At 34.9% G+C, this 14,770-nt stretch overlaps 1 protein-coding gene across 1 annotated transcript; it reads left to right on the top strand.

Moving 5' to 3' along the window:
- Positions 1–253: 253 nt before the first annotated feature.
- Positions 254–7,876, top strand: Smp_157470 (hypothetical protein; the record flags this gene model as incomplete). The annotated part of the gene is made up of 7 exons (XM_018794968.1): positions 254–346; positions 400–532; positions 1,499–1,679; positions 3,470–3,712; positions 4,385–4,511; positions 6,381–6,463; positions 7,768–7,876. 7 exons carry the CDS (start codon positions 254–256, stop codon positions 7,874–7,876), a joined length of 969 nt encoding a protein of 322 aa, XP_018649327.1.
- Positions 7,877–14,770: the final 6,894 nt, after the last annotated feature.

Below are 14,770 nucleotides of genomic sequence, written 5' to 3'. Positions count from 1 at the left end.
ACTGCATATAGTCTTACTATTTCTACCACTATGGGATTTGAATCGACAACTGCATCTCTATGTTAATGTGGTATAGCAACTCGAACTGATGTACATACCTACGAAGTTCTACATTGTGACCGACTAACTGACTAACTTCCCAAAACTTCAAATTCTTATCATACTATCTGCTTAGATCACAGTATTAATTTAAACATTGTTATTCTTAAATTTTAATTATATAACACTAATACGTGTTTTTTTATAGGACATAATGCAAAAGAAAGTTAATATTATACAAACACCTAATGAACAATTAACACAAAATGAAACTATAATAAATGAATCTATATTAGATTGTTTTAATGTAATTCAAAAATAACAAAAAAATTTATTTTTGGGTAATTAAATTTATTTTAGAAAAATGATTCTATATTTCAAATGTTATGTAAATGTATTGCATTTAGTAGAATGATTTATGAAATAAATGATTGGCATCATGCTCAATATCAATGTTGTTTAAGTTATTTTTATATTCATTGGAAAGGTGAAAGTAAGTGATTTTCTTGATCATTTTTATTGAAATTCTAGAAAATTAATATTAAGTTATTAGAAGATATTAAATTTGCCTGTAGCTCCTCCGGGAGCTACTGCCAGTCCCAAGCCAGGATAAAGGAAGAGGGTTGGGCATGGGGTTAGCGATCCCATCCCGTAGAAAACTAACTCGCTAAAAAAACGTTAACCAAAGTATTAGAAGATATTAAATAAAAATTTTCGAATGAAAGTCATTCTCTTTAGTTACAATACTCATGAATACAATGTTTTAGATAATAACAATCATAGGACAAAAGGAAGTCAAGTGGTTTCAAATCTCAACCAGTTAAGTTATTCGTAGGATTATCCGCTAATCTTGACATCATCATGCCTTACTTTCTACTGAAGCTGATTTAAAGAGCATAACACACCAATCCGCAAAATTGTACTCATCGATTGTTGTCCATGTACTTTGATATTTTCTGATCACGAGTCTAGTCACCTGTAGTCACAAAATAATATAATAGAGGGCAAAAAATGACATACAATTCTAAAATCTGAAGTTGACTGGTTTGTGATGTTGTGGTCTTGGAACTAATGAGTTAAATGAGTCATAGGTAGCATGACTATAAGATTGGTTGTCTCACTAAATGATTTTAGATGTAAAGATAAGAAGATAGGAAACTCGTTTGTATTCGCATCAGTTCATCGAAACAAGTCAAAAGGTACTATCCGTTGCTACCAGGGATTCTAGTCAATGTCATTTTCATACCTGAGGTCTTTAGGATATTAAAAACGATATATGGTTTTGTATTTCATGTCCACTTGCTTGTTCAATTTTGTCACTGTTCAAACATTGTCTATTTAACTGTTACTTTTCTATAGACGGTTAAAACAAGTTAGAACGGTTTAATGTTTCAATGTATTTACCTTCTGTTGGCATTTTTAATTATCATCATACTAATAATTATTTTATTCTATTTAGAATACGCATTACAAGCTGAAAGCCATGCAGAAAACTCCATGAAATTAATATCATATTATTTAAATGCTACTAGTTGGCAAATGAATCAACAGAATTCTGATGACCCTGCTAATTTACTTATTCTTTGTGTAGTTTTACTAAATTATTATACATTAGCAAAATCAAAAACAATTTTAAAAAAGTAAGTGACCAACTTATTGATACAATTGAGGATCTTTTGAGTCAGCAATGTTTGGAAAACAGCAGTAACTTACAAATAATCTTGATGTAGGATCCCTTGTATTATGAACTAGTAGAAGCTGAGAATGTTAATCGTCTTATTTTGACCACCAGAAAGTCTGCGAATCCTCTATTTAATTCTATACAGAGTTGCAGTTGGGTGGAGGCTAATTAGGAATCCAATATTGTTAATCAAACGGTGTTTAGTACTGTACATAAACGACAGTATTTGTTATCTAATATCAGTTTGTAGCGAAAATTACCCTTAAAAAACCTTATAAGTGGAATAATGCATTTATATTTTGAACAATAAACCGAAACATTTATTATCATCTTCCACAACTTCAAATGTTGAACAATAATTGTAAAGCTCATTGCTTTCTTAAATCAGATGAGTAGTTAATTCAAATCTACGACTAAGAAATGGAATCCTGAGTTATTAGAACACTGTTTTACGTGAAATCAATGCTAAAACTTAAAGTAAATAAAATTATTAAATGTACTCTATTTGAGGGAAAATTATGTAGTCAAGTAATATGTTTATATTTCAACCACTGTACTGATAAAGTGAAATACATGCAATTAATATCTCATCGACTATTTTGTTTGAAATTCTTCTTCAATAGACTAAACTAAATTAGCATAATCATATTGCTTGGCATTTCCAACTATGTTAGATATCCGAAGGTACTAAGCAGAAACCAATTAATATAAGTATTATACTGAAATGAACTTATATTCATTTACATATTGGAACTCCATGTATGGTATTGAAAACCTTACCACCGAACTATTTAGAGTGGTCTGTAATTTTGAGTCAGTTAATCAATCGTTCACTTCGCAACCTGAATAAACAGAAGCTGATCAATATCAAGGATAAATCACTGGATACTGCTAATTAGTCATTGTGTCCTTAATTGTATCTTTGCTAAATAATTACATTATTAAATAGTTAGATTAGTTTCATATGTTCCATTGAAACCATGAATCGATCAATGTTAGACCACCATTGACAAACTGTAAGTACTGAACGACTGTTTCGTCCTAGTATAGGATTCCTCGGCAGTGCACTTCCATGAATGTGTATGCGAGAATCGAATGCAGGACCTCCGGTCTCGCATGTGAACGCATGACCTTTATACCGCTGTGCCAGCATCCAAAGGTGTTAATGTCTAGTGATTCCAGGTTTTCAGTGGTAGTCTAACATTGATCGGTTCATGATTTTAATGAAAGTCAACAAATTTCACAACTCTACACTGACCATATATTGTAGTAAAATTTCTTTACTTACCGGAGAATTAATTATGAACATTTCTTAAGTATACAATAATGTTAAACTGAACAGTCTGTTTATACATCTTAAGGTCATAAGGTTGATACTAAGTCAGCCTTTATATTGTCATATAAAAGTGTTCAAACGCGTATACTAAAATTTATTGAAGGTTCGGGTATACGTAAAGTAAAAACTCCCTTTGTGTGTTTAAACATAGTTTGTTCTAACCCCATAATAATAATAATAGTAATACTGATTCATTATTGAACTTAGTTTCCACATAATGTACTATATTACTATCTTTGTTTCCTCTTACTTTCCAGTTTGTTTAGTTTACCTTTTATTTTTCATATATAATATCTTAATAAGTATCGTTTCATCAAATTGTTCGAAATATAATCCACAAATGTATCACATATTTGTTATAACTTTAGTCTTCTCCATTGTTTATCCTAATATATCTTCATATATTTTATCAGGAGAAAAGATGCATTCAGTTCAATTAAACAGGCTGAAAAAGCATTAAATAAAGTTGAACAACTGGTTGATTCAATTCAGAAATATAAAACTACTTTAGAAAATATTGATAATTATAAAGACAATTCCAAACCACTTGAAAATTATTATCAACAATGGAATCATTGTACTTTAATGAGATTAGATAAAAACTTTTATCCAAATTTGCAAAATTTAAAAATTTGTATTTATTGTTTGCATGGAAAGTAAGTATTTTACTATTCGTAAACTATCTCTGTGAATTATATATATATTAGATGCATTATTATAATATTGTAGTCAGTTGACCCATGAGGGAACTCAAACAATTAATATTTGTTCTAGAACTATCGGATTTATTTATTTAAGTTATATATGGAATATGGAAAGTCCTGGGTTCGATTCCTTTTGCAAGGGGTCGTAGATGCGCACTACTGAGGAGTCCCGTATTAGGAGAAAATGGCCTTTCAGTGCTTTCACGTTTTTAGTGATAGCTAAACTTTGATCGATTCATGATTTCAATGAAAGTCAACAATCTCTACAATCCTATATTAATATTTAACACAACCACCATATTAAGACAGTGTTAGCTCTTCTGCTTATGTCAGTTATCTATGAATTTCTATTTTAAATATGGTAAATACATTTGACAGAAATAAGATGTATGACTTTAGTTAGCTGTTTCGTTACAGAGTACCGACTTTTAAAAAATTACATATATACTATCTTCATTTACAATATTTATTCAAAATAAATGGGCTAAAAATTTATATCCTCCTAAATGTGTTTGTATACATAAGGAAAAAGGATGACAGTTGTGACAGATAAATTTAATTCAACTGCTTTTCATTGTGAACTGTTTTTTTGATGTTTATGAATAATGAATGTACTTTATTTAGAATTGCATTTGAATGTGAGAAATATGTTGTATCTTTTGATCAATACATGCAAGCATTAAAATTCATAGAGAAGATATATGGTCCAGAGAGTAAAGAAATGATATCAATTTATCATGCACTTGGTCATGTAAGTGTTATTTTTGATATTAACATTTCACTTGTCTTTATAAAAAGTCAGTTTATTTAGGGATGTTATGTTGATAGTTGAGTTGTATAGGTTTTGTTCTCTTACCAGACTTTTATTAAAGTTAGTCACGTTATCTCACGTTAAGAAGTTGATGAGGATTTGTGCTTAGATCTTTCAGTTTAGGAAACGTAACACCATAATCTTGATCTTAAGTTAAATCTCTTCTTTGTCATCGGAAAAGTAAGTGGTTCATGAATCGGTTTTAATACACTTTACAAAGAAGTAGTTTTATAATATATTAGCAAATGAATACTTATGTAGCATAGAAATATTATGCTATATCACTTTATCTACTGAGAATGGAAGTTTCGAGGATGGAAGGTTAAAAACATAGAAAAGGTATTAAAATTATGCTACAACGATCTTCAATATACATTGCAGTGCATTGATTAAAAGTGGATTGTTGGTTCTTGTTTGTTAGCATCTTCCGTATAAGCCGTTGATTATTTCAGTTGCTTCACTGTAACACTCAAAAGCTTCTTCAGCTACCAATACTTGTATAGTATCTATAATTTGTTGATCCACCACTTTTTACGATAAATCTTAGTTTCAAAGTCTTACGCAATCAATCGCAAGAAAGTAGTATTATAACTTGTAGAATATTGGAAGTTTTTACTTGTTGCTACCAAATCATAGGAGTTGTAAATACAGCCTCTTAATATCTACTGCATTATTCTACAAATTAGTATGGCCATTTGGTTCGAAACAGCTGTACTCAATTCAAGATTTTACTACTCTTACGAAGCGTTTGAATATAAATTGCTGACCTTTTATGACGCATAAACATTATCGATTGAAAATGTAGTTGGCTGGCATTTGCCACTTGAAATTTTGCTAAGGAACCTAAGTAAAGCCATTAATTAGAAATCCAAGAAGTCGGTTTTAGTAAAATCATAAATTTAACCACGATCATCCGTTCTAAAAAGCACTTCACGTACTTCAAAAATACGCAAATGAACCATAAAATTCACTGAAGTTCTATATATTTATGGTACAGCAAACTATACAATTAAGCTTGTTGGTAACGGATAACTCTTAAAATGTAAGTATTCCTTCTGTCTATGAAATATCGGGCTAAAATTATGTTTAAATGGAGTGGGTTTAATTAAAACATCTAAAGTCGTACATGTAATTTGTGTGGCTTCATATAAATATCGTTTGTTATTTTGATTACGCAATTCTATTTATCCTAATAACTTGGACTTATGACATATTTACTGAATAGACAATCATACAAACTAGAGTTAGTACCTGCTTCCCTGCGTCCAGCTGACGAGTCCCAAATAGGACGAAACGCGCGTCCTGGATTCCACTGCTAGCCACTATCCATCTTTGCTTACCATGCTTGTGAATTTAGGCTATATCGAGGCAATACTCACAGTATGCACATATGCCAATTAGAGACTGACCAGTTGCAGTCCTAAACATCAATGGGAAGATTCAAACAAGCAATAGCAAGTGAATATAAATTTCACCCCATTGCACAAGCAAGTGGCTGTCAGGACTCAGTAACTAAGGGGATAAATTGATGGCGTTTGAAGCGAACGGTACTGGGTTCGAGTCCTGGAATAAACATAAACTTTGAGATGCAGGCACATCTGGTTGATGAGTCCCAAATAGGACGAAACATGCGTCAAGGATTCAACTGCTATTCGCTATTCATCTGCGCTTATATGGAAAATGGGTTATAAAAATAGGTATACATGATGATTCAAATCTTGATTAATTATATAGAATTTAATCGTTTTCAAATTGACTTATTTATATCCAATCAATTTTGTCCTATAGTTTTACTTTCGTTTTTCCCAGATTAAAGAATATCAAAGTAGTGAGGATGATATGAAAAAATCTATAGACTATTTTAAGAAAGCCCATGATATTTCTACTAAAATGTGAGTTTTTTTATTTTCATTTATTAGTTGGGGTGCCTATATTTTTTTTCTCGAAAATAAGATACTTTTTAAATAAGTATTTCTGGTAAGTTGGCTCAACTTTATAGATATTTATTCTACCCCAATCTTTATATTCTTTTTCATTTCAACACACATATAAAGGGCTTGTTTCATCTTTCCGAATATATTACATATTCGATACACTAGCGGGATAAACTTATAGACTGGAAGATCGTCCCGAGCTCCATTGCTCCTTTGAAATATGGATGGAAACTGTTGTAACATGTCTGATATCGGTCACTATCGTTTTGGCTAAAAACCGAGTCACGCAACACTAATACTACCAATACTTGTTAACTTAGATGGTTTATATGTGCGCTATGCTTTGATCTACATTATTCCAAACATATTGTCCAGGCATTATTGTATAGTTGTAGAAAATTCTGCTCAATAGTGTTTGACTAAAAAATACTTAATAACTATGTCTGTATGAAACTTTAAGAAGTAATTTTTAGAGAACTACACTATCAAACATGGTTGGACATAAAATCTAGGATATATGTTCGGGGAGCTCCTGACTGACAACAAATAACGTTGAGCACAGAGTACTAGGTAAAGATTGTAAGACAGTTTGTAGTTTTTGGCACATTCATTATTCTTAGTTAGGGAAATGGGTTATGCAAGCGTTTAATTAAAAAATTGTATAACACTGCTTTGAATAAAGTATTACTTTTGACTGTTCATCTCCTTGATTTTGTCTTTCCAATTTTAAAGTTTTATCAATGTTAAATTTTCTATCAATACTAAGATTATTTTCTTATTATTATTATTCATTCTGTTCATTTCTTTTGAAATTCCTACATTCATATGGTTATCAGAAGGCGTTTTGTGGAGATTTCAGTATTTTTCATAGTTGAAATCATGAGTCAATTGAAGCTAGACCACCAAGGAAAACCTGGAAGCACTGGAAGGCCGTTTCGTCCTATTGTGGGACTCCTCAGATTCAATTGACTCATGCTTTCAACATTCATATGGATTGTGATAAATTAAAAATTGATTTTTGACCATGGATTTTCTTAAACCTTTAACTATAACTACACTTAGCAAAGTACTCTGCACAGCTCAATAAAACATATTTTCAGGCAATGGAAAAGTTACAAGAATAGGGACATAATATTTATAAAGTTAAATTCTTATTCAGACTCATTTATTACTCATTCGTTTCCAATGTATTTTTATAACTTAGTCAATAATTTCTTTATAATCACGATATATGGTTTTATTATTTTGAAAAATACACATAGTTACCACGAAGAAGAGAGTTTCAGTTCCATGGTTGACCTTATTCGTTCAGTTTATCTATTGTGTACAGTTAACATGAAACTTAATTTAAATTTGGATGATAGTGAGTAACATGCAGTACAGAATAATGTTATATAATCTAATTATTTTATTTATATATAACTAACGTATGTTTGTATTAGAAAATATATGACAATAAATATTCTCATAGTTGAACTTACTTTACTTACTTACGCCTGTTACTCCCAATGGAGCATAGGCCACCGACCAGTATTCTCCAGCCCACTCTCTCCTCGACCTTCCTTTCTAATTCTATCCAACTTCTGTTCATTCATCTCATGTCTGTCTACATTTCTCGGCGTATTGTGTTGTTTGGTCTACCTCTCCTCCTTTGGCCTTCAGGATTCCATATGAGGACTTGCCTTGTGACGCAGTTGGGTGATTTCTTCAATGTGTGTCCTAAGCACTTCCAGCGCTTCTTCCTGATTTCTTCATCCGCCGGATGGAATCTGGTTTGTTCTCTCTCACAGTAGGTTGTTGCTGATAGTGTCTGGCCATCTGATCCGAAGTATCTTGCGTAGACAGCTGTTAATAAACACTTGTATCTTCTGGATAATGGCTTTCGTAGTTCTCCACGTCTCCGCCCCATACAGTAGAACTGTCTTGACATTTGTATTGAAAATTCTAACCTTGGTGTTGGTTGACAATTGTTTTGAGTTCTAGATGTCCTTCAGTTGTAAATATGCTGCTCTTGCTTTGCCAAACCGCGTCTTCACATCTGCATCAGATCCACCGTGTTCATCGATGATGCTTCCCAGATATGTAAAGGTTTCCACATCCTCCAAAGCTTCTCCGTCAAGTGTAATTTGATTGGTGCATATTGTATTGTATCGGAGAGTCTTGCTTTTCTCTTTGTTTATATTGAGACCTACTGCTACTGAGGCTGCTGCTACACTGGTCGTTTTCTCCTGCATTTGTTGTTGCGTTTGTGATAGAAGAGCCAGATCATCCGCGAAGTCTAAATCGTCAAGCTGCATCCTGCCTGTCCACTGTATCCCGTGCATTCCTCTAGATGTTGACGTCTTCATGATCCAGTCGATCACCAGGAGAAAGAGAAAGGGTGAGAGTAAGCAACCTTGTCTAACACCGGTCTTTACTTCAAACGAGTCCGTGAGTTGTCCTCCGTGGACGATTTGGCAGTTTAGTCCATCATAGGAGTTCCGTATGATATTGACTATCTTCTCAGGCACGCCGTAGTGTCGAAGAAGCCTCCATAGTGTTGTCCTGTCCACGCTATCAAATGCCTTTTCGTAGTCGATGAAGTTGATGTAGAGTGATGAGTTCCATTCGATTGATTGTTCCACAATGATACGTAGAGTTGCGATTTGATCTGTGCACGATCTATCCTTACGAAATCCAGCTTGTTGATCTCGAAGTTGGGCGTCCACGGAATCCTTCATCCTGTTTAACAACACTCTGTTGAGGACTTTCCCTGGTATTGAGAGAAGAGTGATGCCCCTGTAGTTGTCGCATTTGCTGAGATCGCCTTTCTTTGGTATCTTGATTAGAAGTCCTTTTTTCCAGTCTATTGGTACTTGTTCTTCATCCCAAATCTTACTGAAGAAGATGTGGAGTATCTTGGCAGTTGCTGCTACATTTGCTTTCAGTGCCTCTGCCGGGATGTTGTCTGGTCCCGCTGCCTTGCCGCTCTTGATTTGTCTAATGGCCATGCTGATCTCTTCAATTGTTGGTGGGCCAACATCGATTGGGAGGTCTGTGGGTGCTGCTTCGATGTTGGGTGGGTTCAGTGGAGCTGGTCGATTGAAGAGTTCTTTGAAGTGTTCTACCCACCTGTTTCGTTGTTCTTCAATGTCGGTGATTACTTTGCCTTCCTTGCTTTTCACTGGTCTTTCTGGCTTACGGTAATTTCTAGCAAGTTTCTTGGTTGTATCATACAGTTGTCTCATGTTTCCCTCTCTTGCAGCCTTTTCCGCTGTCATCGCTAAATCTTCCACATATTTACGTTTGTCGGTTCTGATGCTCCTCTTCACTTGCTTGTTTGCCTCTGTGTATTCGGCTTGTGCCTTTGCTTTTTCCGCTCTGGTTCGGCTGATATTGATTGCTGCCTTCTTGTTCCTCCTTTCTTCAATTTTATCCAGTGTACCAACAGTGATCCATTCCTTGTGATGGTGCTTCTTTTGGCCCAGAACCTCCTGACATGTTGAAACGATTGCCTCCTTGATACCTTTCCAGTTGCTCTCCATGGTAGTCCCCTCTCCATTGAGTAGATCATGAAAGGCCTGGAATCTGTTGCTGAGGGCTATGCTGAATTTGTTGAGTTTGTCAGCATCTCGAAGAAAGGCCGTATTAAACTTTTGTGATGTTGTCCGCGCCGTTGTCCAGTGCTTCTTGAGTTTTAGTTTCATCTTGGCGACCAGCAAATGATGATCGAATGCTATATCAGCTCCTCTTCTGGTTCTCACACCCTCCATCGTCCTCCTGAACTTTTTGTTGATGCAGATATGGTCGATTTGATTCTGTGTAGTGTGATCCGGTGAAATCCAAGTGGCTTTGTGTATGTTTTTGTGTGGGAATATGGTGCCACCTATGACCAGTTTATTGAAGGCACATAGGTTTGCAAATCTCTCACCATTTTCGTTCCTTTCTCCCAGTCCATGTCGTCCCATGACGTCTTCGTATCCAGTGTTGTCCATTCCAACCTTAGCATTGAAATCTCCCATCAGAATGGTCAGGTCCTTGGTTGGGCACTTCTCGAAGATCGACTGCAGTCTATCGTAGAATTGGTGTTTAGTTTCTTCATCGTAGTCGTTGGTAGGCGCATAGCATTGAATGACGTTCATTGTAATACCCTCTCTCTTTGTTCTGAAGGAGGCTTTGATGATCCTTGGTCCATGAGATTCCCATCCCATCCAATAAGTGCATTTTGTGCTTTTCTGGACAGCATCAATGCAACTCCTTGTGTATGTGGGGCATTTTCTTCTTCATGACCGGAGTATAACAGAAGTTCTCCTGAAGGTAGTCGTTGTTGTCCAGCCTGTGTCCAATGTGTTTCACTGATTCCAAGCACCTCCAGATTGTATTTTCTCACTTCTGCAGCAATTTGAAAGACTCTTCCGGTTTCCTACATTGTCCAGACATTCCATGTACCTATAAAAATTGTCGCTCTGGTTGTAAGAAGATGCATCGGCCTCATGACTTCCGAAGGAACTCGGCTTCCATCATGAGACGTCATAATTATTCCTTGAACTCGGAGGGCAGAGTTTGAATGGTTTAAATGATTTTTTCTGGTTAGCGTTTTTTTAGCGAGTTGGTTTTCTACGGGATGGGGTCGCTAACCTCATGTCCAACCCTCCTCCTTTACCCGGACTTGGGACCGGCAGTAACCCCCGGAGGAGCTACAGGCGGAGTTTCTCATAGTTGAAAGCGTGAGTCAATTGAACTAGACCACCAAGGAAAACCTGGAAGCACTTGACGGCCGTTTCGTTCTATTGTGGAACTGACTCCTCAGCAGTGCGCATTCACGATCCCGCCTCGCCAGATTCGAACACAGGACCTATCGGTCTCGTGCCAGAGCACTTAACCGATAGACCACTGAACCGGCATCAAACGGTGTTAATGTCTATCTGGCTGCTCGAGCGCGAGACTGATAGGTCCTGGGTTCGAATCTCGCGAGGCGGGATCGTGGATGCGCACTGTTGAGGAGTCCCACAATAGGACGAAACTGCCGTCAAGTACTTCCAGGTTTTCCATGGTAGTCTAGCTTCAATTGACTCATGATCTCAACTATATAAAACCACTAAAATCTCCACAAAACCCCTCTTTTGATATTATGGATTCGTGTACAAAAAATATCAACTGGAAAAGCTTATTAAGCAAAATGTATTCTCGTGACTTGTAGATAGAACATATCATTTTTATTTAATGAATAGATTATCTATCTTATATTCTTGAATAATTTTATTTATATGATAAAATTAAAAATAAATTTTTTGATTAAAAAGCCACTTTCTCGGGTATTTTTATTGTTATATCGTGTGCCTGCGTGCATGCGTGCCCAGTTATCGTATCGATTGAGTGCGATCTTGTCCTGTTTGATATATGACGTGATATTCCCCGCCAATTAGAGATGTGTGAATTTTCGATCGGACCAGTGATACACAAAACCCGTATGAGCAGTCTTGAGCACTAATCAATCCTGCTATCTGCCTAGCCCAGTCAGTTAAGTCCAGAACACCAATAACAGCCTCTGCAATATGAATTATTATTCTCAAACATACTGGGTTTATATATCAAACAAACTGACTACATCGTACCATAAAATAGAAAATAACATTTGTACAAGATTAGGCCAAATGTGGCTGTGAATAGGAGGAACAGTAATTAATGGACTAGGGATAACTCAAGAATGGTTGATCGTATAATAATACTTTATAGGTCAAAATAAAGCTTATGATAAGAGGAACACGAATACGAATAGTTTAGTTACTTAACAATTATACAATAGGAAATATACAAATTATATTGGCCCATAAATAGTTCTCAAAGTTACCAATCATAAATCTCCACGGGATATAACATTTATATAGTATATATCGGCCAGAAATATTTTCTGAAGTTTGATTAGATACACATGTTAGATAGTTTTTGGGGATAATATTCTGATTTACAGTATGTTTTTTTTTCTATATTCATATCATATATGTTTGTATTCTTTATCATGAATAGCTGAACATCTCCTTGGTGAAATGTTACAAATAATAAATAATTATAATGAAAAGAATAATCAAAACTCTATGGAATATCATATTGATAATAATTCAGATGAATCAAATGATCTAATGACAATAAAAACTAATTCATTAGATAATGATAATGATCATATCAGATGTCCAACAGATCAATGTTTCAATTCAGGTCATGAATATTCTAATGAATATTTTGTAAATTTAATTTGTTCATTACGTTCATTATTAATAAAAATTTATATAAAATCATATCGTTATCAAGTAAGTAAATTCAATTTCATATCATAATATAACATTATTTTCAATGTTGCAATATGCATATTACATTGAGTTTATATTTTAAAGTTTACATATTTGAAATCCTTGATTATATTCAAGATGAATTTAATGTGGTTAAAAGAAATTTCGAAGATGCTTTTGAGGACGTGAAAACCTTTACATATCTGGAAAGCATCATCGATGAACACGGTGGATCTGATGCAGATGTGAAGACGCGGTTTGGCAAAGCAAGAGCAGCATATTTACAACTGAAGGACATCTAGAACTCAAAACAATTGTCAACCAACACCAAGGTTAGAATTTTCAATACAAATGTCAAGACAGTTCTACTGTATGGGGCGGAGACGTGGAGAACTACGAAAGCCATTATCCAGAAGATACAAGTGTTTATTAACAGCTGTCTACGCAAGATACTTCGGATCAGATGGCCAGACACTATCAGCAACAACCTACTGTGAGAGAGAACAAACCAGATTCCATCCGGCGGATGAAGAAATCAGGAAGAAGCGCTGGAAGTGCTTAGGACACACATTGAAGAAATCACCCAACTGCGTCACAAGGCAAGTCCTCATATGGAATCCTGAAGGCCAAAGGAGGAGAGGTAGACCAAACAACACAATACGCCGAGAAATGTAGACAGACATGAGATGAATGAACAGAAGTTGGATAGAATTAGAAAGGAAGGTCGAGGAGAGAGTGGGCTGGAGAATACTGGTCGGTGGCCTATGCTCCATTGGGAGTAACAGTAAGTAAGTAAAAGAAATTTCACCACAGATTATTAATTGTTTTTTTTTAACTTCTTCAATTCATGAACACTGATGAGTATTCCTTCGAAAGAAGTCAGTAATTTGTTGACTTTAAAGATAAGTTTTCCCAATTGTTTGTCACAATGTAACTTACCAACCAATAAGCAATGTGAGAAAATGAAATTTCAGTTAGTATGTTTGAGTGAAATATTCAATCGTTATATTTTGAAACTGTCAGATTTATTTACTGCAATGATTAATTACTTGTAAGACAAGGTAAAATCAAAAGTCACATGTTATCTTTTCCTGATAAAATCTGTTCAGAATATTTAATAATTGGAGGAAAAATGTGGTTTAACTGATAATCGGATTAAGCAAAGATGAATTTAGGCTATATCGAGGCAATACGCACAGTATGCACATATGCCAATAAGTGACTGATCAGTTGCAGTCCTAAACATCAATGGGAAGGTTCAAACAAACAATACTAAGTTGAATTTGATAATCAGATTTATAATCTCATTTAATGGAGGAATCACTAAGACAGTATTGTATGAAATACTATTTAAAAATCATTCATCATTATCTGTATTCTGTTGGTTTTGATCACTTAGAATGGTTTTGGACAATAAATACATTCCAGAATATTACTCAACTTATAACACTAACTTTTTCAGTTAAATCGATTCAAAGGAGAAATACACCTTGCTATGGTAACTTTGTTTTTCTGAACTAAGTGGTTCAATTGCGAAGCTTCTACCGCGATTCTAGACAACTTTCTCAATGACTTACTTCACGTAAAAGTGATCTGTTTAATTGATCCATAATTGTTAAGTTATGTGGTTTTAATGACGTTGTCTGTGGATGATTGAATTCAGAATTTTTGCCAGAATTAGTTAACTCTGTATGTTTCATAGTTGAAAGCATTAGTCAATTGAAGCTAGACCACCATGGAAAACCTAGAAACACTGGACGGCCGTTTCGTCCTATTATGGGACTCCTCAGCAGTGCGCATCCATACATACTAACATACTAAATCTCCACAAAACCCCTTCTGATAATTAATATAATCATATGCTCACTAGTGACTTCGGGAAGTACATCCAGGAGCTCTAGTGAGAAGCAGTGACCAGTGGACTGCAAACCACGTCTGTCGTGAGATAGGAACTCACTGAAGACAATTGGTGAATGGTTGCTCAACTTCGTGGATCAGT

The sequence above is a fragment of the Schistosoma mansoni genome, chromosome 1 (assembly GCF_000237925.1).
Source record: "Schistosoma mansoni strain Puerto Rico chromosome 1, complete genome".
In the NCBI taxonomy this organism is placed as follows: Eukaryota; Metazoa; Platyhelminthes; class Trematoda; order Strigeidida; family Schistosomatidae; genus Schistosoma; species Schistosoma mansoni.
Note: the sequence above shows the minus strand (reverse complement) of the source record. Positions and strands in the feature narration are given on the sequence as shown.